The sequence below is a fragment of the Typha latifolia genome, chromosome 5 (assembly GCF_019914945.1).
Source record: "Typha latifolia isolate L0001 chromosome 5, TyphaL0001v2, whole genome shotgun sequence".
NCBI classification, from domain to species: Eukaryota; Viridiplantae; Streptophyta; class Magnoliopsida; order Poales; family Typhaceae; genus Typha; species Typha latifolia.
In genome coordinates, this window is record NC_133090.1 from 7,082,374 (window position 1) to 7,106,542 (window position 24,169).

General features: G+C 40.5%; 1 protein-coding gene across 1 annotated transcript in view; it reads right to left on the reverse strand.

The window, feature by feature from the left end:
- Positions 1-395: 395 nt before the first annotated feature.
- The window catches only part of LOC140788499 (cytochrome P450 89A2-like), a 47,179-nt gene continuing 23,405 nt past the window's right edge, over positions 396-24,169 (reverse strand). Inside the window, exon 2 of the mRNA XM_073137763.1 lies at positions 396-675. Within this exon, the coding sequence (XP_072993864.1) occupies positions 396-675 (280 nt within the window). The remainder of the gene's footprint in view (positions 676-24,169) is intronic.

A 24,169-nucleotide genomic window follows, 5' to 3' on the forward strand; every position in this document is an offset into this window, starting at 1 on the left:
AGATCGAGCTTCTACACCCCGACCCATGGTCAGCTGCAATGAATCGCCACTGGCTACAATGGAATCCTAACCATTGTAGCAGCCCTCGGAACCTCCACATCTTCCCATCCACCGGAGACCTCGCCGTCAAACCACAAAAGGCTGGCCGCACCCTTCCCGATCCCTGCAGAAATGGCGAAGAGTCCAGCTTCATTGCTGCAATTTCCTCTAGCGAGCTCGATGGTTGGAAAGGTTCTTTCGACATCAGAACGGAGTTCTTTGATGAGTCAACAATCGTGCGAACCACTGTTGAATGGAGGAAAACCACACATGGTAGCAAGATATCCCTCATCAGGAATCCTCATTAGTGGTGAGGGAGATGATTCGGAACCGCAAGTTCCAGCACTTGGGCCGCCTTACACCACCTCCCTTTGTAACAATGGTGAGTCGGCAACCAGGAAGAAATCACATATGGCCTCTAGCGACCATCCACCATTCTCCTTGGTCAATCGATTGTCGACCGCGACAGCGTCAGCACCGACGATGACGTTGCAATACCGGGCTGAGCTACAACTTGAAAGAGAAGGCCTCAATCTTCTACCCACGGTAGCATCAGCCGTTGATGGCCCCGTAAAGACCTCGAAGGCTGCTGCTTTTCTCACCCAGACGGCTAAAAGCTTCTTGCCATGGCTGTGACTAAACAGAGAAGAAAGAGATGAAGATTTTGGTTTTGCCAAACTCAGCCTTCCACAACAGTCGACCACCGTGATTTTGTTTTAGGACTTGTTGGCTAGCCTCTATAAATATGTGGATGGCAGCCAACTTCATTATGCTATTGGAATATTGATTTCTTGTCTCCTATCTTCTCTCTAGACTCTCTCCCTCCTCTCTATTCACCATCCTTCCATCTCTACCGTTGGCAAGGTTTCTCCGAACTTCTAATCTCCCTCGATTGTCGAGCCACCCCTCTTCTTTGGGATCTTGACCACTTCGTTCCCTTCGTCTATATCCCTAAATCACATCCACAATCCACCTTTATCTGCATATCCATCCATAACCCTAACATCCACTCCACCCATCACCTACGTTATTCCGTATTTTCGTCCCTTCTATGCTTCGAATCTGAGAAGGGCATAAATATGGAAGTTGTAAATCAGGAAGTTATGGATCTAACCCAATTAGTTTCATAATTTTTTAACTATTGTAGAATATCTGACGAATATTTTTCCATAGTTGCGCAGACTGATTCCTGTAATACATCTAGATTTTGAAGGAATCTTTGCGTCGCCTATCTTTAGTTCGAGAATCTAACAAGTGGTATCAGAGCTTATCAAAGTGGTATCAGAGCATATCAAATTGGTATCAAAGTTTATCATTGGTATCAGAGTCTAACATTATTACAACTCCACCTACCATAAAATAAATTTCGTCCTTGAAATTAAAAGATGACTGACTACTGGTGCAAGATTAATTGACAAATCTAGAAATAAAATTCTTTTATGAGCTACTATCGTGAGTTAAAGTCTTAGCCGACTTACCAAGATTAACTAGCGATTAGCAGGAACATTGACGATGAAATTTAAATATATTAAGAATTTACTCTTATACTACAAGTGACTATGAAAATACTCCACACAAAAACTCCTTGAGATAGGGCAAAAATTGAAATTTGCTCACTAATGATCATTATAATGCGCGCCCTAGCTTGGGATACTACATCGCCAATCCTTAAGCTAAACTTAACTCATAAAATCTAATTAGATAAAGCAAGGAACTGCAGTCACTTGGTATCCATCACAACTAAAGGTCTTAATCGCTTATTTATAAGAATCATCATTTAAAACCCATTTATAGCAAAAGTGAGTAGACCATTAACTTAACTCTTACATTACGGATTACTACATAGATATGTCGAGATTACAAAATCCCCGATCCAAATGTCGAAATCAGATTTTGCGCACGAATACTCACCCTACTAAACGCCCAGCTTAGGATACCATACAATAAAGACTTTATAAAATAAGAACTTTAGCTATAGGGTTCTACTTGGATTCTACTGACAAATTCAACTATTCCTTCGTCATGGACCGAAATCACAGGTTTAAGATTATTAGGCTAACTAGTTAAGACAAGAAATCACAGACACCCAAATCAATTGTCATAAAGCTTATCCTAGTAAAACCCAACTATAGGCTTCTCTCACAGTCCAAAATAATCCAAACAATTTGTAACATTGAGTCCACTTTTACAAGTTGATTATATATAGTCATCTCCCAACAATATTAATATACCATTAACATGCTCTTAATAGTTTGAATTTTTCATATAACGGTCTACTAGAGTTTCTATCAACGGAAAATTCATTCTTACTACCAACGAATTAAGGAAGGACCACCCGTTAACAGTAAAATGTTGATCTCACATTATAACACCAATCACAGAAGTTCATTTCACTATAATGACTTTCAAACAATTTGCATTGTCTACTCTTCAAATTTTAATTAAAGTCTAGTAAGAATAAATTTGAAATGCATATTATGTTGTTACCATACTCATCTTTAGGTGATTCAAACTTGTATATAAGTATTCCAATTCCTACATTATGGCAACTCTAGTTGGTCACTAGCTAGCATCCCTTAAATACAAAATTACTAAAGGATGGTTAGTTCTTCTCCCGCGGACATTCATTCATACTTAATAATTTTATACTCATGACCTTGCTATCATATCCCCTACAGTTTCAAATACGAGGCAATATCCACCCCAAATTAGGTTGCAGAACAAAGAAGGAATAGCATGTTTTAATAATCTCGACACATCTTCAATAAGACAACAGTCTAATACTACTTATCCTCGTCGTCACAAACATTATTGCATAATAATAAGGAAAAACTCAAGCATGGAATACTCAACTTACTATGTTGTTTTAGAAATTTAGCTATCTGCAAGACTAACAATTCATAGCTTGTAGGAAACACCATTATTAAAAGGCTTACATAGAGTTGCATTTCACTTGTTCTTCAAATATTACTGGAAGTTCAAATTATGCTCCATCATGATTTATATTTGCAGAAGTTCTAACAACTCAATTATTTAAATGCAACAATTACTCACTAAAGGTTTAACTGTCCACGTAACCCCTTAAATAATTTTTTTTTCAACCTCCTACTTCAATTATTAGAAGAATAAAAGTACAACACTGTCATGATGTAATACTTAGAAATTTCACCCGGGGTAATGATCGAGGGTTCCAAAATACTCAGCCACACAGAGTTTAATTTCCCCTACAAATCTGTATTGGTTGCTAGTCTGCTTTCACTCATCGGTAGAATTATGCAATCCTAATTTAATACTAGACAACTTGAAGACAACCCCTCTTACATTCTTATTAGTAAATAAAATCAAGGTAGGTAAAAGAAACTAATTAACATCTAAACATTTATCATCACGTGACTAAACCTTTTGACAACTAAGGCAATGAACGCGCACTCATTAATGGATGGGTGACAGGTACTGATGACAAACCTATGCCAAAGAGATCACTAACATCACTAACTGACGCATTGCTAACATCTAAGCTGATCTGGTAATCCTGATGCATGCACTTAGTCACTTGTCATAAAAGCCCAATTCGTGAGAGTACACAACACTTTTTTCTGAAACAAAATGAAAGAAAAACAACGTAAAATAAAGTAATAAACAAAAATGGCGTTAAAACAAATATGGTGTACCATGAAAAATCAGACAAGTGACAATTATGCCGGCAGTCAATCTACCACCTAATTTTCTCTCCAACCAACTCGGCTCACAACGGATGACTTGCACAACTCTACAAATAGGATACTCACTAAACCTCCGAATAAAAAGCTCAACATATTAGGGTATAATAAAGGTCAATTACCTATGCTGATCAGGACAATTAACATCCCTAACATTAAAACTCAAGAATATGAGCACTAAACTACTCATCGTACCACGCACATTAGCTGCCTGAAACCAATGAAGTGCCGCATCTTCAAGGTGGAAACTCATAAGCGTCACCTATGCTCTTCTATTGTAGCTTGCTACGTGAAAAGTTGTTCCACCCTATACAACCAATCGACCGGGTCGCCACCTTTGAACTTCGGAAAGTTGAGACGCATAGTTCGCCCACGGATACCGTTGTCTTGATCTAGATTATATCCGAGCCCTTGTCTAACCTGAGGAGAATGCATAATGAATGGTTGATGATTCCTCCTACGGTTTATATTAACTCAACGCGGTTCCAGTTCGTCTTTCTCCGCCCAAGGGTCTAGACCTCCAAGATAATCGCCGTTTAGGTTTGTCCGACGGACGGGCTCACCTGCAAATTGGCCTAGTGGAACCACCCTTACTGGTCCCTGCCCAAAGGGTTGTGGCAGCAAGGGTTCTTGCTAGTGAAGGTTCTTAACCGATGGCGGTGGGTTCATGGTGGTAGACTCGCGTCGGGGGGTCGTCGGTGCGTTTTCGATCAGCATGGCTTCTCTCGTCAGCCATATTTCCCGCATCATCATCTGATTATTGATGGTCATCTATTCAGAAAGTGATCCGACCATGGATTGAATGGTCGGGAAATGACTCTTCCATATTCATATTCGGTCGGGCGGTTCCGCGGGTGGAGGTTCCCATAGTCGTTTCCCCCTCCTCCATTTGGGAGATCTCATCCTCCTCGTTTTGCCGTGCGGCCATGGCTTTGGTTGTCATCATAGGAAGCACGTGTCCGAGAAATGATGGCTCTGATACCACTTTGATACGATCTTCCCTGGATTATGTTTGATCTATCTCATTATCACTTCTGGGTAGGAGACCTTACATAGAACTTTAGAAGGCGATTTATGAAGATATAATCATCGGATTAACATGAAATTTTAATAAGTCGTAGAGCTAGAAAAGAGCTTTCCAACAAATCTAATGTTAGTGATTCGGATAGCGGGATCAGGAGATATCTTTGGATAAGTGGGAAAACATCAGGGAGTCCGATTTACAAGGTTCAGATTAGAATGTGATTTTGGATCCGCAGATGGAGGCACGAGATCCTAGGTGGAATATGGAGGTGGTAGGCAAACGGTAATGGGTGGCACCAGCAAGGAAGGTGGTGGGGAAGGATTATGGATGGTGGAAAGGGCTAGGGCGAAGGTAGAGAGAGATTTGAAGAAGGAGAGGAGTGGGTCGACCCTAAGGGAGTGGGGTGAGTTGCCAGTCGAGGGAGGCTAGAGGCTGCGGAGCCGTGGGATGAGAGAATGAGACGGAAGGAGAGGAAGAAGATTAGGGCAAGAAACTAAATTCATTGATCATCTCCTTTTTGGTTGCCATCCACACCTTAAGAGGCTAACCAAACAAGACAAAATGATAATTATTAACCCTAGAAATAGTGAATTGCAGACATTCGCAAGGGCGTTCGAATGCACCCTCTCCCGCGTTCCAACACAACCTACAAAAATTTTATTTTTCTCTAAATAAAATAAATAACACAATTAGAAAAGACACTTGTAAGGTGTATCTATGCTCGAGACGACTAGGTGAAGTCTGAATCGTATCATACGAGAGATGTTGGATCAAGGCATTATCCAGCCAAGCCATAGCGCATACTCTTCACTAGTGCTCTAGTGTAATGCCTCTGTATGGCATGGGAACGTGCACGCCCACGCGCCCAGACAGTAGGCGCGACGCATGCGATAGGTCGGACGAGGCCCATCGTGCATAGATACACTCCTATGCCCATATAATTATGACATCATCAAATAAAACCTATTAACATATCAATGCTCATATAATCCATCACCAAATAAATCATACTATTAACCAAATAAGCCTGTTAACATAAGAATATTTAAGTCCACAATAACCATACTAGACAAATCATCAAGATACAACTAAAATCACTAATACATGAGTACACTATAATCCCAGCTGTATTACACAAATCATCGTTTATATAATGGAGTACAATATCAAATAATGGTACAACTTAATATCTAGATAAACTATCTTCTATACCATCTCACGTCTATATTTCACCTCATATTTGCTCTAAAATATCTCCTCAGGATATCTCAAATTGCTATCACATACCATAATATCTATGGAGCTAGAAAAAAAATAAAGAGTCATGAGAAAAAGGCTCAATGAATAGACCTTATCCCGAATCAGTGATGCCAAATAGAGAAGAAATCGTGTACTAGATAATATGAATCATATAAGAGCATTATGTCATGAATGAGTATATGAATGTATCCTCAATATTATATAAATAAAATATAAATATCATGTCATAACTTATCAAAGTATATATAATTCTTGATAATGTATAAACAATCTCTATGTTATACCATCATCATAACTCTCTCTCAATATGACACATATGATGCATGCCAACCATGACCATACTATGATATCAAATGCAACCACATATGATGCATATTGACCACTTGATAATTAGGTATATTAGGATAATAAAATCATATGCATTTCTCAACATCATGATAGGCTCTTATACCAATTGATAGGCTCTGATACCAATTGATAGGCTCTAATACCAATTAATGGGTTCTTGTACCAAAAGGTCGGCTACGGAATAATTCCTTAAGATCTGAATTTATTACAGAAATCAGTCCACGCAATTGTGGAAAAATATTCATCAGATATTCTATAGTTAGAAAATTATGAAACCAAGTGGATTAGATTCAAACTTCCTGATCTACAACTTTTATATTTACGCCCTTCGCAGATTCGAACATCAACTGGGACAAAAACATAGAATTACGTGGGTGATGGTGGTGGTGACGGGTGGAGTGGATGTTAGGGTTATGGATGGGTATGGAGATGAAGGTGGATGGTGGATGTGATTAAGGGATATAGATGAAGAAAACAAAGTGGTCGAGATCCCAAAGAAGAGGGGTGGTTCGACAATCGAGGGAGAATAGAAGTTAGGAGAAACCTTGCCAATGGTAGAGGTAGAAGGATGATGAAGAGGGAGGAGGGAGATTAGGGTAGATAGATAAAAGAGAGGCAAGAAATCAATATTCTAATAGCATAATAAATTTGACTACCATCCACATATATAGAGAAGCTAGCCAACAAGTCCTAAAATAATAAGTAACCCTAATTCTAGAAGATTCCCGCCGATCGCGTTCGAACGCACAAAAGACGTTATCTGTATGTGCGTGATACGATTCGGACTTCACCGACGTCGTCTCGAGTTTGGATTTATTTTAGGATAAGATTGAGTTTTAGGATAAGATTGTGTTTTAGGATAAGATTGAGTTGTTGGTTAGCCTATAAAAGTATGTGTAGGGCAACCAAAATTATTATTGAATATTGAGAATTGAGTTTGCCTTGCCTCCTTCATCTTCTTCGCTCTCGTTCCCTCAATCTCCCGGCGCGACGCCGCTTAATCTCCTCGACAGGCCAATCACCCTAGTCCCTTAGGAGTGGCCCTCTTCTCCCCTTCTTCCAATTTATCCATCGCTATCTCTAACCTTTCCATCATCCATAACCCTTCCACCATCACTTTTACACCGGTGCCACCCCATCAACACCGGCCCTCCACAATCCACCATTACCCAGGATTTCGTGCCTTCATCCACGGAATCCAAAAACAGAGTATCCTGACGTTCGTCCACTAAACGAACGATATCTCGAGATCCCCAACTCCGATTCGCCTCAAACTAGATCCGTTGGAAAGCTCTTTTCCGGGCCTACATCATATTAAAATTTCACAGCGATCCAACGGTAGGATATTTCGGGATCTGATCTCAAAGTTCCGTGCAAGATCGTAACAATCTGGTATCAGGGCCATAGCACCAAAAGAGGGTTCGTATCAAGCTGGTATCAGAGCCTATAGCCGAGGAAGGATCGTAACAATCTGGTATCAGAGCCACCGTTCCTCGGACAAGCGCTTCCAATGACGACCACCAGATCCATGGCTGCACGGCGTGATGATGAAGAAGAGATTCTCCCAATAGAGGAGGAAGAGACGATTGCGGGGACTTCCACCCGCGGAACCATCCGATCTAATCGGAATACGGAAGAGCCTAGCGTTCTATCCATGTTGGGGTCTATTTCAGAGCAGATGGCCATCAACCACCAGATGATGATGGAGATGATGCGGGAACTACGGGCGCCAAGGGAAGCAATGTCTAACGGGAAGGCACCATCGACCCCACGACGCGAGTCCACCCCCTTGAATCAATCCTCACCGGTTCAGCCTTTGCAACCACAAGAGCCGCTGCTACCACCACCCTATGGGCAGAGGCAAGCAAGGATGGTTACACCAGGACCAGTTGCGGGGTGAACCCATCCGACGAGCGAATCACCATGGAGACCACATTGGAGATCAAGATCCATGGGCGGGCCGATACGATCCGGAACCACGGCGAGTTGATCTAAACCGAAGGAGGGATCATCAACCCTTCATTGTGCATCCTCCGCCGGTTAGACAAGGAGAAGAAGTTGAGGAGCAAAACGTGGAGGACGTTATAGCTGAAATCTCCCTCCACGCCTATTCGGGGACGGCGGCGCCAAAGACATTGCGGGTGAACGGAGTAGTCAAGAAGACCACAAAGAGAATCTTGATTGACACCGGGTCCACCCACAACTTCATTGACAAGAGGCTCCTTAGGAAGATTGGGCTCGAGTCGGAACCCACGGAAGGGTTCGATGTGACGATTGGAGATGGCACCACCTTGCGAGCAGATTCTATTTGTGGAGGTGCAGAATTGAAGGTGCAAGGCCAAACTTTCACATTGGATCTTTATCCATTGGCCTTGCAAGGTGCCGATATTGTTTTAGGGACCCAATGGCTTCGGAGCTTGGGGCCCGTGACCTTTGATTTTATAAGCCTCACATTGACCTTTTGGAGAGATGGTCAGAGAGTGTTGTTGGATGGAAGTAAACCGCTGCTTGAACTTTCAAAAGAAAGGGAGCTCGCTTCTTTCTCGGCACCCACTTTTCCTTTCTTTTCAGATCTACGAAGAGCCAGTGCAGAGGATAGTGATCTGGTCCGACTCATGGAGGAGTTGAGAGCGAACCCCTCAAGCAACCCCGAGCACGAGGAGCGCAATGGGTTAGTACTAGAGCACGGGCGAATCAAGGTACCCCGAAACGAAGACCTACGGAGGCTATTGATGGCACACTTCCATGATACTCCTATAGCAGGTCATGAAGGGGTATTACGTACTTACAAGCGGCTGGCCCAAAACTGTACTTGGACTGGGATGAAGACGGACGTGAAGAAGTATGTGCGTGAATGTCAAATCTGCCAACGAGCCAAATCGGAGGCACTCAAGCCTAGCGGGCTACTGCAACCACTACCGATACCGGGAGCGTATTTGGGAGGATATCTCCATGGACTTCATCGAGGGGCTGCCGGAAGTTCGAGGACAATCGGTGGTGTTTGTTGTGGTGGATAGACTGAGCAAGTATGCACATTTCATAACATTGTCTCACCCGTTTTCAGCAAAAAGGTTGCTGAAATTTTTGTTCGGGAAGTGGCACGCTTGCATGGGATGCCTAGGACGATCGTGTCGGACCGGGATCGCATCTTCATAAGTGAGTTTTGGTCCGAGTTCTTCAGATTGCAAGGGACTCAAATCAATCTTAGTTCAGCTTATCACCCCGAGACGGATGGCCAAACCGAGGTGGTGAATCGTGGACTAGAGCAATACTTGCGATGCTTTGTGGCGGATCGACCAAAGGATTGGGTCAAATTTCTTCCCTGGGCTGAGTGGTCATACAATACCGCTCATCACTCAAGCATTGGCATGACCCCATTTGAGGCAGTTTATGGGCGCACTCCCCCTGTCTTGATACGATTCGGACTTCACCGACGTCGTCTCGAGTTTGGATTTATTTTAGGATAAGATTGAGTTTTAGGATAAGATTGTGTTTTAGGATAAGATTGAGTTGTTGGTTAGCCTATAAAAGTATGTGTAGGGCAACCAAAATTATTATTGAATATTGAGAATTGAGTTTGCCTTGCCTCCTTCATCTTCTTCGCTCTCGTTCCCTCAATCTCCCCGGCGACGCCGCTTCTAATCTCCCTCGACAGGCCAATCACCCTAGTCCCTTAGGAGTGGCCCTCTTCTCCCCCTTCTTCCAATTTATCCATCGCTATCTCTAACCTTTCCATCATCCATAACCCTTCCACCATCACTTTTACACCGGTGCCACCCCATCAACACCGGCCCTCCACAATCCACCATTACCCAGGATTTCGTGCCTTCATCCACGGAATCCAAAAACAGAAATATCCTGACGTTCGTCCACTAAACGAACGATATCTCGAGATCCCCAACTCCGATTCGCCTCAAACTAGATCCGTTGGAAAGCTCTTTTCCGGGCCTACATCATATCAAAATTTCACAGCGATCCAACGGTAAGATATTTCGAGATCTGATCTCAAAGTTCCGTGCAAGATCGTAACAATCTGGTATCAGGGCCATAGCACCAAAAGAGGGTTCGTATCAAGCTGGTATCAGAGCCTATAGCCGAGGAAGGATCGTAACAGTGCGAACATGATACAGGCATTTGCAAGGGCGTTCGAACTTGCCTGACCACGTTTGAACGCACAATATGTGTTCTCTGTATTTTCATCCATTCTACAGATCGAACCAAAACCAGGGAAATAGATACGAAAGCTGTAGATCAGAAAGTTACGGATCTAACCCAATTAGTTTCGTAATTTTCTGACTACCGGAGAATATCTGACGAATATTTTCGCATAATTGTGCAGACTGATTTCTGTAATACATCTTGATCTTGAAGGAATCATTGCGTAGCCTATCTTTAGTTCCAGATCTTATCAATTTGGTATGAGAGCTTATCAATTTGGTATGAGAGCTTATCAATTTGGTATTAGAGCTTAACAATTGGTATCAAAGCTTATCACTCTAGATGGCGCTCTGGATCATCCAACACCTCATGCAACAATCTCAAAATATCTGTATCAGATGTACATGCATACCTTAGCTCGTCAAGGAAGGGAAAGATAGGAGAAGAATAGGTTGCAAGCTCGGTGGTATCGGGTTGGCGCGATAGTGCATCCACCGCTCTATTTTCTGTTCCCTTCTTATATTGTATTTTATAATCATACCCCAATAATTTTGTGACCCATCTCCGCTATACTGGAGTCTGTATACGCTGTCCCATAAAGTATGAAAGAGTCCTTTGATCGGTTTGTATAATGAATCATCTACTGATCAAATAAGGCCTCCACTTTGTCAATGCATGCAGAATTGCCAATATCTCTCTCTCATATGTCGATAATTGTTGAGATTTTTGTGATAAAGCCTTGCTAAGATGGGCAATGAGACGTCCTCCTTGCATTAGTAAAGCTCTTATGCCAACACCCGATGCATCACATTCCATAATGAACTCTTTGGTAAAGTCTGGTAGCGCTAGAATGGTTGCCATTGTCATTATTGTTTTCAGTTTTTCAAAAGCTGTAGTGCTTCATCTGTCCATCTAAAAGAGTCCTTCAACAAAGAAGCGATCTTGCCGTACCCGGCGATGAAGTGGCGATAGTATCCGGTCAGCCAAAAAAATTATCTCAATCCGATGGTAGTAGTAGGAATAGGCCAAGCGATCATGTATACAAACTTTTGAGGATCCGCCATTACACATTCTGCTGAAATGATGCAGCCTAAATACTCCACTTGTGATACTCCCCATAGGCACTTGAACTTCTTGATCTTCAATTGGTTTTGCTTCAACAAATTCGACACATCCTCCAAATGCCGCCAATGCTCCAATTAATTCCTACTATACACCAAAATGTCATAAAAAAATAACAAGACATACCTTCGCAATAGAGGCCGAAATATATCATTCCTGAGGCCTTGAAAGGTAGCTGGAGCATTGGTAGGACCAAAAGACATCACTCGGAACTCGTAATGCCCGTCCGAAGTCCAAAATGCAGTTTTGTGCACATCCGCCGGGTGAACTCTAATTTGATGATACCCAGCCCTCAAGTCAAGCTTGCTGAATATAGTCACCCTTGCAAGCTCGTCCAGTAGCTCCTCTATAACCGGAATAGGATATCGATCCTTGACGGTAATAGCGTTTAGTGCCCGATAGTCAACACAAAAATGCCATGTCCCATCCATCCTTTTTTTGCACCAATAGCACGGGGGATGAGTATGAGCTACGACTTGGTTGAATGAGACCTTGCTCCAACATCTCAGCTACCATATTTGAGATAACTTCTTTTTGCACATGTGGATACCAATATGGCCTCTCGTTCGCCGGTATAGCCTCGGGTATAATCTCTATGCGATAGTATGCCGCTCTCCTTAGTGGCAACTCCTGTGGCACCTCAAACAGTCCAAAAAAGTTATCTAATAAATTAGACAATTGAATAGTAGTATCTCATTTGAGGCTCATCACTTGCTGGTCCTAATTGAAGAAGATAGGCCAAATCATACGCACAAGGCAGCCCCACCAAGGGCTGCATCGCAAGAATTGGCGAAGACCGAATGCCATCAACCCGCACATCTTTGTTTCCTTATTTAAATTTCATCCACATGCTCTGAAAATCAAATGTGATGGGTCCCAAACTCTGTAACCACTGAGTGTCAAGGACAATGTCTGCTTCTTACAGCGCCAACGGATACAAGTCCATAATAATGTCGTGTCCTTGCACCTGTATACCGACTTAGCGACACAAGCTCTTTGCCTTAAGCTTCGTGCCGTCTCCAATAGTCGTGTCAAATCCGGTGGTCGGTTCAACATCTAAACTCAAACTCCTCACTAACCTCTTGTCTAGAAAATTGTGTGATGAGGATGTGCACACAATGCTTTCTAACGAGTTTGTCTACCCATAACATCCTCGATGCGGAAGTACCCGATTATGCATGCATCGATATTTCAGCTTGGATATCTTCCTCCACACTGATGACCGGGGGTGAAACGTTCATTGCATCAAAAGCAAAGGTCCTTCACTCTTCACTTCTCCACCTAAGCAGGTGTGAGAGTTTGAACTGGGGGTCTTGTGCCTCCTCTAACATCTAAAGAAGGTCTCAAAGGTGGTCGTGGTCTAGTGCTCGCAGCCGCTATTTTTTAAACCCACAGAATTTCTAGCCGGCGTTCTAAGTGCAAACTGCCCATCTCGTTTGCCTCAATTAGTTTTCGCTGCCATCTTTAGAGCCTTATGCTTTTGCTCTATCCTCACAGTCTTCTCAAAGGTCTCCTCAAGAGTAGTAGGACATAGAGCACGAACATCCGCTTGTATCTCCTCTTGCAGCCCTGATATAAATGTGCTGATCAATGTCAGTTCGGGCCAAGGTGGCTCACGACGACTACTAACTCTTTCAAACTCAGCTTGGTACTCCAATACGATCGTCCTTTGAACCATCTTGCTTAATATGGTAGCAAAATCTTCATATGCCCCTGTCCCAAATCTTCATGTAATCCTTCTACAAAACTCAGCCCATCGAGTAAATCCTCCACCATGAATAACCGATCTATACCAATGCAATACCATTCCTTGGAGGTGAAAGCTTGCCATCTGAACTTGTGCATCTTCTATTGTACCTTGACAATCAAAATATTGTTCAACTTTGAACACCTAATCCGTTGGATCACCGCCTTGGAAATCCTCGAGCACATCCATCTTGAAAAACCCCTAGACACAAGTATGTACCTAAATACTAGGCGATGATATCACTCGTTCGCTTAAGTAAAAGTCCGAAGAAATATTAAGAACGAAAACAGAGATGAACGCCAAGATTTTAACGTGGAAAAACCCAAACGGGAAAAAACCACGGATCCAAACTCAGATCAAAACCAATCACTGTAATAAAAAGTAGCAGTTACAAGACTGACTCACAAAATAACCCGTCGATCCAAACAACTTTGTTCTTCTCAGTCTTGCTCGTGAGAACCCACAATTCACTGCTTCTCGTGATTGAAGTCCAACCTCAGTAACCCTCGAGATTGATCTTTCGTCTAGATAGCCCTTAAGACGAAAGATTAACTTTTGTTGATGAGTGGAACCTTGTTAGTTAAAGAACCGATGTAGCCTCAAGAAGTCTCCTTCAATAATGCTTCTTAAACCACACTAGAGATAGGGCATCACAATCCTTATATATGATCTCCAAGATAGAGCCAAATCCAAGTCTTATTCGTACTCACGAAAGTCCAATTTTATCAAACTTCGTTGGTGCGTTCGAACGGCATGACTTGATCTCAGATGCGTTCGAACGGGCCCGAGTGCGTTCAAACGTGAAAGCTTGAATTCTTCAGGTTGCGTTCGAACGCATTTGTGAACGCGGCTCTTTGTCTGTGTGAACACAATACCCGCGTTCGAAAGTGTTTGTGAACACGGTATGAACTCAACGGCTTTTCTCCAATAATCTTGTAATTCTTCAAACCAGAGATATTATAGACTTGTGTAAAGCTCATATACATGAAAAAAATATACTTAGAATATTTTGTACATAATTGCCAACAAATAAAACCCTAACAATCTCCTCCTTTGGCAATTTGTGACAAAACACCTAGGTTACAAGATAATACAAAGACTTCAAACTGAGCAATCAACAAGTCTAGAATATTTTGCACATCAATCCCTACAAATAAACATATACCAATCCAAGATCAAGTGAAAATAACTTGAAATGAATAAACAATCCAAACACAAGTTATCAATGGAGCATAAGTTCAAAAGTATTTAAGCAGACAAAGTTCACAAGTATTCACGCAAAGGTATTTAAGCAGTAAACAGAACCTAGTAAACTCCCCCTATGTCATTACTCCCCCTACACCAGTAAACTCCTAAACTCACACTCACTCACCTCCCTTTTGGAACAAATGCCAAAGCCTAGGAACTCGGAGGGAACTGACGATGAAGAATCGACAAGATAGAGTCTAGAACGGTCCCCTGACGTGCTTGCTCAGCTCGTAAATCATTCACGACCGAATGGAGGTCCTGCACCTGAGTGCTAAGCTGATCGAAACGGTTAGTGAACTGTGGTAACTACCTCTTAGTGTGAGATGAGTCATCGTCCGAACTGTCGTAAGAAATATCAAGGTGTGCGGAACGTCCAACGGCGGAAGAGGACGGCTTGAGAGGAGATGACTAATCATGAGCTTGACTCCGCTTAAGAGTAATCCGATCCAATGGTTTTTACGAAGTAAGAGAAGGTTCTGTGGCATCCATGCGCACCCCACTCTGATTGCACAAATTTGTAATAAATATGCCAAACGACAACCTTTCACGGGGCGCTTCTTTCTGTGTAGCTGTTAGAATGGAATCGTAGATTACCGCAGCCAAATCAACAGAAACTCCCGACAACATCGCATGAAGGAGGAAGGCACGATCAGGACTAATACTGGAATGGCGAGTCTTGGGGGTGACGTTGTACAGACAAAGCAGGTGAAGCATGCGAGCCACTAATGTCAGTTTCGCATGAGGCATCTTATTACCCTTTCAACGTTCCCCTTTAATTAACACAATACCAGCAAATTCATTGACATCAGGGAGTGGAGTAGACGATGGATACTGGAACTCACCATCAGGAAGTTGGAGTTCTGCACGAATAACATCGGAGTCCAAGTAGATCGAAACCCCACGGATAGTAGAACGTATACAGTGTTCTAAAACCGTGGCATTATAGAAAAATTCTCTAACCACTTCCACATATGCAGTCAACACACGGATAACCATCCTCGCTCAGTAAAGATCTGTTTGATCCCTAAGGCAGAAAAATCAGAAATGACCACGGGCCGTTCACAAATAACAGGTCGAGTGCCAAAATTGTGTTTGTAATGCCCCGCAGCCGTAGATGTCGAAAACTTGGGAGCCGAAGTAGGTGAGGAAGGTGGCCTAGGTTTCTTGGAAACTGCAGCTTTTCTAGGCATTCTTGAGAAAAAAACAAGATGCAAGATTCAATACATGCCCAAAGCAAACAAAAAGATAGCAAGAAATAAAAAAATTTAAGAAACCATGAAGGCCCTAAATGAAATCCATCATCCACTTGAAAACGCTAAGATATCACGTTCAATCACACAAGAAACATCAAGATAGTAACTTTAACGTGATCAAAACTCGAAAATGCACGAAATCAATCAAGATCAAGAGACTTAATTGAATAAAAAATAGGAAAATTGATGGATGATCATACCTCGCAAAAGTGAAGAAAAACTATGAAATTCGATCGAAAGATGCTAGATCCGAAGGAGAACGACCCTTTAAAAGGGTTTGTAGTGAGAAATTTGATGAAAAATACCAAGATCTTGAAGATTTGAGAGGGAGAAAATGAAGGGTTTCTAGGATTTGGAAGATGGAAGATGAAAACCCTTGGGTTCAGACGCAATATATAAAGAATCCTCGAGTACGTTCGAACGCACCAGTCTGAGCGTTCGAACGTGCCAGTCACCGTGTTCGAACTCAAAAAATTGCGTTCGAACGCTTGCGAGATGCACCTCTAGAAATACAAAATAGATTCAAGACATAGAATATGACAATCGAATGAAATAAGTCATACATAGATCAATCAAATCATCAAAAGCATATTATAATCAATTCTAATGCATCACTCAAAATTAAATTAATCTTGATTGATCATAACAATATACATATGCAAGGTGAGCATAGATAACATGAAACATTCTTCTTAAATAAACTTTCCTATTTAAATAATGATACAACACAGTAGTCAAACCGACTTAGTATTTAAATTTGCACTTTTCGACTTATTCTCCATGACCGAACAGGAATTTTTCCTGTATTATTATTTTTTATACATAAACCATATAGGTGCAATGACGGCTTTCACACATGAGTAGGTAGCACTTTTCTTGTAGTACATATCAAACAATGTGCAAGAAGATATTCACAAACATCAAAAAAATTTATTTAATTTGCAAGCAATGTACTGAGTCAAACTGGACTCTAAACAAGATGGCTTTCACACAAACTCATTGTAGCTCTTTTCACTGATATTTTATGAATACATTTGTGATGACTAAGCATGACGTCAAACTATGCAAATCAACGTCAATAATGAGCTATTTAAAAAAATATTCATGATGTAATGCTCACTCAAGAATATACACACGTTATGAGTGCATTAAATTTAGTTTAATTATCATAGAAGTCCAGAAAGTGAACAAATCAAAAATGATACAATATACTACAAGATGACAAAATTGACTATTATAACTCATAATCAAGAGAAAAATCATATTTATATGTCAAGAGTATATTTTAAGTCTAGAAGTGCATCAAATTTATTTTTTTTATGACAAAAACTCTTGACAAATATGAAACTAAAAACAAAGAAAAGTTCAGAGTAAAGAAAACCTAAAAAGAAACAAAAATAAATAATAAAAAAGAAACACGCAAACCAAACCAAAAGAAAATCAATCCAAAGCACAAATCCCTAAAAAAGTACGAAGATACTCAAATCCTTGAGGTACTTTTTCTATCATCACATGAACCTGCCCAATCAGAATCCGTGTATCCAGATATGATAGCTCCCGAGTCATACGTAAACCAGATACCTAAGTCAACTGTGCCATCGACATATCTTATAATACGTTTCACAACAAACAAATGTGTCTCCTTAGGTTCAGACTGAAACCTAGCACACACACCGACACTAAATGCAATGTCTGGTCTACTAGCAGTTAAGTACAAAAGACTACCAATCATGCTCCTATAAAGTGTCTGAATCAACACTTTTTTCTGAAATATCCTTACCTAGTTTGGTAGTTGTACTCATAGGAGTTCCAGCATGTTTTGCATTTTCTAAACCGAATTTAGTCACAAGATCCTTAGCATACTTGGTTTGAGCGATAAATATCCCTCTTTCCAATTGAGTAATTTGAAGTCCCAAAAAGAACTTTAACTCACCTATCATGCTCATCTCAAAATGACTATGCATAAGATCTGCAAACTCCTTAGCTAATGATTGACTCGTTGCCCCGAAGACAATGTCATCCACATATATTTGAGCCACAACTAAACTATTGTTCGACCATCTAATGAACAATGTCTTGTCCACTCCGGGATCCACTAAAAAAGTGGTCAACTTCTCATACCAAGCTCTTAGAGCTTGTTTTAGCCCGTAGAGGGCCTTCTTCAATTTAAACACATGAGAAGGAAATTTTTTATCTTCCAACCCTTTCGGTTGTTCCACATAAACATCTTCATTCAGAGTATCATTCAAGAAAGCACTTTTCACATCCATTTGAAACAATTTAAATTTTAAGTGACAAGCAATAACAAGCAGTATACGAATAGATTCTAATCTAGCAACAGGAGCAAATGTCTCATCAAAATCTATACCCTCAACATGAGTATATCCCTGTGCTACGAGTCTAGCTTTATTTCAAACTATATTGCCATGTTCATCACTTTTATTCTTGTAAATCCATTTTGTTCCAATGACGTTCACATTCTTAGGTCTAGGAACTAAATACCACACATCATTCCTAGAAAATTGCTCTAATTCCTCATGCATAGCATTAACCCAAGAATCGTCTAACAATGCTTCCTTCACATTTTTAGGTTCAAAAGAAGATGTATAACAAGTAAATGATACCTCACTTTGGATTTGTCATCTTGTCTTAATTGGTTCATTCACGTCTCCGATCACTTGTGAAAGTGGATGATTTGATTTCACTCTGGCAGATGGTTCCGGTACGTTGCAGTCATCTTTGTTCATTTCAACTTTGTCCTCGTCCTGATTCTCAATTTCCAGATCATGCTCCTTTCCTATTTTTTTGTCATATGTATCTGCAGAAACAGAAATAGGAGTAGCTTTAGTTAAATCAGTCGTGGATTCATCTATCATAACATTAGCAGATTCCATAATAGTAGAAGTGTCAAGATTAAATACTCTGTAAGCTCTACTATTATTCGAATACCCCAAGAAGATGCCTTCGCTACTTCTAGTGTCAAATTTAGTCAAATATTCTCGATCACGCAAGATATAACATTTACTAATAAAAACTCAAAAATATTTAACACTAGGTTTCTTACCTTTCCAGATTTCATAAGCATTCATTTTTGTATTTGGTTTTAGATAAACACGATTTATCACATGTACCGCTGTATTGACCGCCTCCGCCCAAAACCTTTGAGTAACCTGTTTAGCGTGAAGCATAACCCTAGCCATTTCCTACATAACTCGGTTCTTTCTTTCAACAATTCCGTTCTGTTGTGGAGTTATAGGAGCTGAAAACTCATGTTGAATACCAAGAGAATCGCAAAATATAGAAAAATTTTCATTTTCAAATTCTCTACTATGATCAGAACGAATCCTAACTAGGGTTGTAGATTTTTCATTCTGCAATTTTAAGCATAGTGATTTAAAAACTTCAAAGATTTTAGACTTCTCACGTAGAAAGGCAACCCAGGTATATCTGGAGTAATCATCGACCATTAAGAATATATAGCGTTTACCTCCAAGACTTTCCGTTTTTGTTGGACCCATCAAGTCCATGTGAACTAATTGAAGCACACGGTCGGTGGTAGCTGCATTTACCTTCTTGTGTGAGATCCGAATTTGTTTTCCAATTTGACATTGCTTTCATCTTAGGTATTCCTCTTACCACTTCTTGTTTGGACAGAGTAAATAATTCCTTGTGATTCACATGTCCAAGACGTTGATGCCAAAGATCTGCAATGTCGAAAGAGGCACTGTTACATTTTAGTTTATGTGATGTTCCAACAACATAGCAATTATCAGATGTTCTAGATCCATAACATATAACATTACCACCATGATATAGAATAATACAATCATTTTTGGAGAATTTTACCTCATAATCTTCATCACAAAATTGACTAATACTCAGAAGATTTGCTTTCAAGCCCTTAACATAAAGTACATTTTCAAGAATAAGAACCCCTGGAGAACTAACCTTTCCTTTACCTATTACCTTGGATGAATTACCATCTCCGAATGTCACAACTCCCCCTTCATGCTTTTCAAGATTAGAAAATAACGACTTGTCACTCGACATATGTCTTGAACAGCCACTATCTAAATACCACAAATTAGAATTTAAAGCTTTCAAGGCTGTATGCACAATATAACATTTCAAATCATTTTTTTTGACCCATATGGCCTTTGTTTTCATTCCATAAATGAAAGCGGTTCTAGGTTTTTGCAAAAATTTGCAATGAGGTTGAATATGCCCTAGAATGCCGCAATGATAGCATGTCGAAACAATCCCTTTTCTACTCACCTTTTGTCGAGGAGTGTGACTAAAGTTTACCTTTGGTGCCGTTGAGGATTCACCAGTTTGTAGATTCACCTTCAGTTTAGAAGCATTCAACCAGGATTGCTTTGTAAATGCGGTTGATGACTTCAGATATTCTTCCTTTTGTATACCTGTAGAAACGAAGACAATTTTATTATTATTTGAATTACTAGTGTATCCAACAAAATACCTGTCTTTTCTAGAGATCTGAGCCTTTAGAATCTCATCAAGTTTCTTCTTCCCTTTTAGAAATGTCACTTCCTTATTCAGTCGCTCTAGTTCAATTTCATCAGCCTTCATTTTATTTTTTGCATTGTCAAGTTGTTCAGAAAGGTCTTTGACACGTTCAAGTTCCAATTTGTACTTCTCTTCAAATTGAATTCTTTCTAGTTCGATTACCTCGAGTCGTTGAAGTAGTCTAAGATTGCTTTTCTTGAGTTTAAACGACTCCAGGTACAGGTCATTATATGCCTTTTGAATTTCAGATTCATCTTCCTCAGCTGGTAACATATCCTGCTCATATGTACTATTAGTATCAACAACAGAATCGATATTAAGTAGAGAAGAGGCAAAAGCAACAAAGTTTTCTTCGTCTTTTCCGGAATCATCATCATATTCATCTGAGTCATCCCAAGTAACTTTCATAGCTTTACCCTTCTTCTTAAGGCGATTAGGGAATTCTTGTGCTATGTGTCCAAAACCAGAACATTCAAAACATCGAACTTTATTCTCAGAATTCTTATTTTTCTGTTTGACACTGTTGTTGCTCAAACCTATATTCGAACTCGCAGTATTCTTCTTTTTCACAAAGGCTTTGCTTTTCTCAAGTTTTTTAGCATTCAACTTGTTTGGCTTTCGAAAAAATTTATTAAACTTTTTGACGAACATGGCCAACATCTCAACATCTAAATCACCTTCATCATCAGACTCCTCTATAATTTCTTCAACTGTGGATAGAGCAATCCCTTTGGACTTCCTCAGTTTTGAAAGACTGGACTCAAATGTTTGTAGATTTCCTACCAATTGTTCAACTTTCATAGAATCGATGTCCTTACTTTCCTCAATAGCTGTAACTTTCGCCTGAAACCTCTCTAGAAGAGACCTAAGGATCTTACGGACAATTCTGTTTTTAGAAATTTTCTCTCCTAGGTTAAAACTGGAGTTGACTATATCACTTAGCTTTGCATAGAACTCATCAAATGTCTCATTCTCCTCCATACGTAGAGTTTCAAAACTAGTAGTCAACCTCTGAAGTTTAGAAAGTTTTACAGCCATAGTTCCTTCGTGAGTAGTTTCTAAGATTGTCTAAGCTTCTTTTGCTATCTCACAAGTATAAATTTTTCTAAATTCTTCCGAGGAAACACAACTAAAAATTGCATTATTTGCCTTGCTATTCCATCCAACTTTTTCATAGTCTGACCTATCCCATGAATCTATCGATTTATCAGCAAGTTTATCATCCACCATGTACATTGGTGAACTCCAACCGTTCACAACGACAAACCATACTCGTTCATCTATAGACTTCAAGTAAGCTCTCATCCTAGCTTTCCAATATCCATAATTTGATCCATCTAGGATAGGAGGTCTAATAGATGATGGTCCATCTCTATGAAAATCCATGCCTATCTGATCTCTCTCAAAGGGTGAGAGAACCTACTTTGATACCAATTGAAAAACCCTTAGACACAAGTATGTACCTAAATACTAGGCAATGATATCACTTGTTCGCTTAAGTAAAAGTTCGCAGAAATATTAAGAACGAAAGCAGAGATGAACGCCAAGATTTTAACATGGAAAAACCCAAATGGAAAAAAACCACGGATCCAAACTCGGATCAAAACCAATCACTATAATAGTAGCAGTTACAAGACTGACTCACAAAACAACCCGTCGATCCAAACGACTTTGTTCTTCTCAGTCTTGCTCGCTAAAACCCACGATTCACTGCTTCTCATGATTGAAGTCCAACCTCAATAACCCTCGAGATTGATCTTTCATCTAGATAGCCCTTAAGACGAAAGATTAACTTTTGTTGATGAGTGGAATCTTGTTAGTTGAAGAACCGATGTAGCCTCAAGAAGTCTCCTTCAATAATGCTTCTTCAACCACACTAGAGATAGGGCATTACAATCCTTATATATGATCTCCAAAATAGAGCCAAATCCAAGTCTTATCCGTACTCACAAAAGTCTAATTTTATCAAACTTCGTTGGTGCGTTCAAACGCGACCCGAGTGCGTTCGAACGGGCATGACTTGATCTCAGGTGCGTTCGAATGGGCCCGAGTGCGTTCGAACACGACAGCTTGAATTCTTCAGGTTGCGTTCGAACGCGTTTATGAACATAGCTCTCGGTCTGTGTGAATGCAGTACTCGCGTTCGAATGCGTTTGTTAACGCGGCTCTCAGTCTGTGTGAACGCAGTACCCGCGTTCGAACGTGTTTGTGAACGCGGCTCTCTATTTGTGTGAACGCAATACCCGCGTTCGAACGCATTTGTGAACGCGGTGTGAACTCAACGACTTTTCTCCAATAATCTTGCAATTCTTCAAACTAGAGATATTCTAGACTCGTGTAAAGCTCATATACATAAAAAAATACACTTGGAATATTTTGTACATAATTGCCAACAAATAAAAACCTAACACATCTCCATCTCCAAATGGATCAACCTCATCCTCAAAGTGCCAATCTTCCTCATCGACGAAGTGCACCAGTGCCACATGCCTCTCGGGTTCCACCACCGCCGGTCTTGAGTTTTGTAACGGAGATAGGGGATGATGTGTAGGCATAGGTAGGAGGGGATCATTGACACTCACATGATGCACCTAGACCTATGGGGTATCGGTTCGATAAGGTCCCATCGCTGGTCCTTTTTGAAACTCCGATCATTGTTGAGGAGATAACGAATCCAATTGGTTCATGACATATTCTTTGAAATCATTGTGATCCTTTTGAATTATGTCAACTATATGCAGCAATGTACAGAACATGCCCCTAAGTTCATTCACCAAGTCCATATTCACACCCATGGACGTTGTTTGACTCAGTCTTGCCGTGGTCCTCACGGTTATGGTCATCGTGGATTGAGTCTTTCTTATTTCAATCATTAATGGAGGTTTGAGGTTTGCGTGCTCTAATACCAATGATAGGTTCTAATACTAATTGATAGGCTCTGTGATAGGCTCTAATATCAATGATAGACTCTAATACTAAATTGATAGGCTCTGATACCAATGATAGACTCTAATACCAAATTGATGGATTCTTGTACCAAAAGGTCGGCTACGAAAACAATTCTTTAAGATCTGAATTTACTGTAGGAAGCAGTTTGCGCAACTGTGGAAAAATATTCGTCAAATATTTTCTGGTAGTCCAAAAATTACAAAACTAAGTGGATTCGATTCTAAACTTTCTAATCTACAACTTTCGTATTTACGTCCTTCACCGATTCTGACTAAAACTGGGAAGGTGATGGTGGTGGTAACGGGTGAAGTGAATGTAGGGTTATGGATGGGTATGGAGATGAAGGTGAATGATTAATGTGATTATGAGATATAGACGAAAAGAACAAAGTGGTCGAGATCCCAAAGAAGATGGGTGACTCGACAGATGAGGGAGATTAGAAGTTAGGAGAAACCTTGCCAACGATAGAGGTGGAAGGATGGTGAAGAGGGAGGAGGGAAAAGCTTAGAGAAAAGATAGGAGGTAAGAAAAATCAATAATCCAATAGCAGAATGAAGTTGGCTGCCATCCACATATATATAGAGGCTAGCCAACAAGTCCTAAAACAATATGAAATCCTAATTCTAGAACTTTCCCATCGATTGCGTTCGAATGCACACGATAGCGTTCAAACGCACCAAAAGACGTTCTCTATATGTGAATCGGGGAATGAATAGTTTGGATATACTAGTAGTGATAGTAATTAAATAGATAATGATCAAACTGGAATTATGTG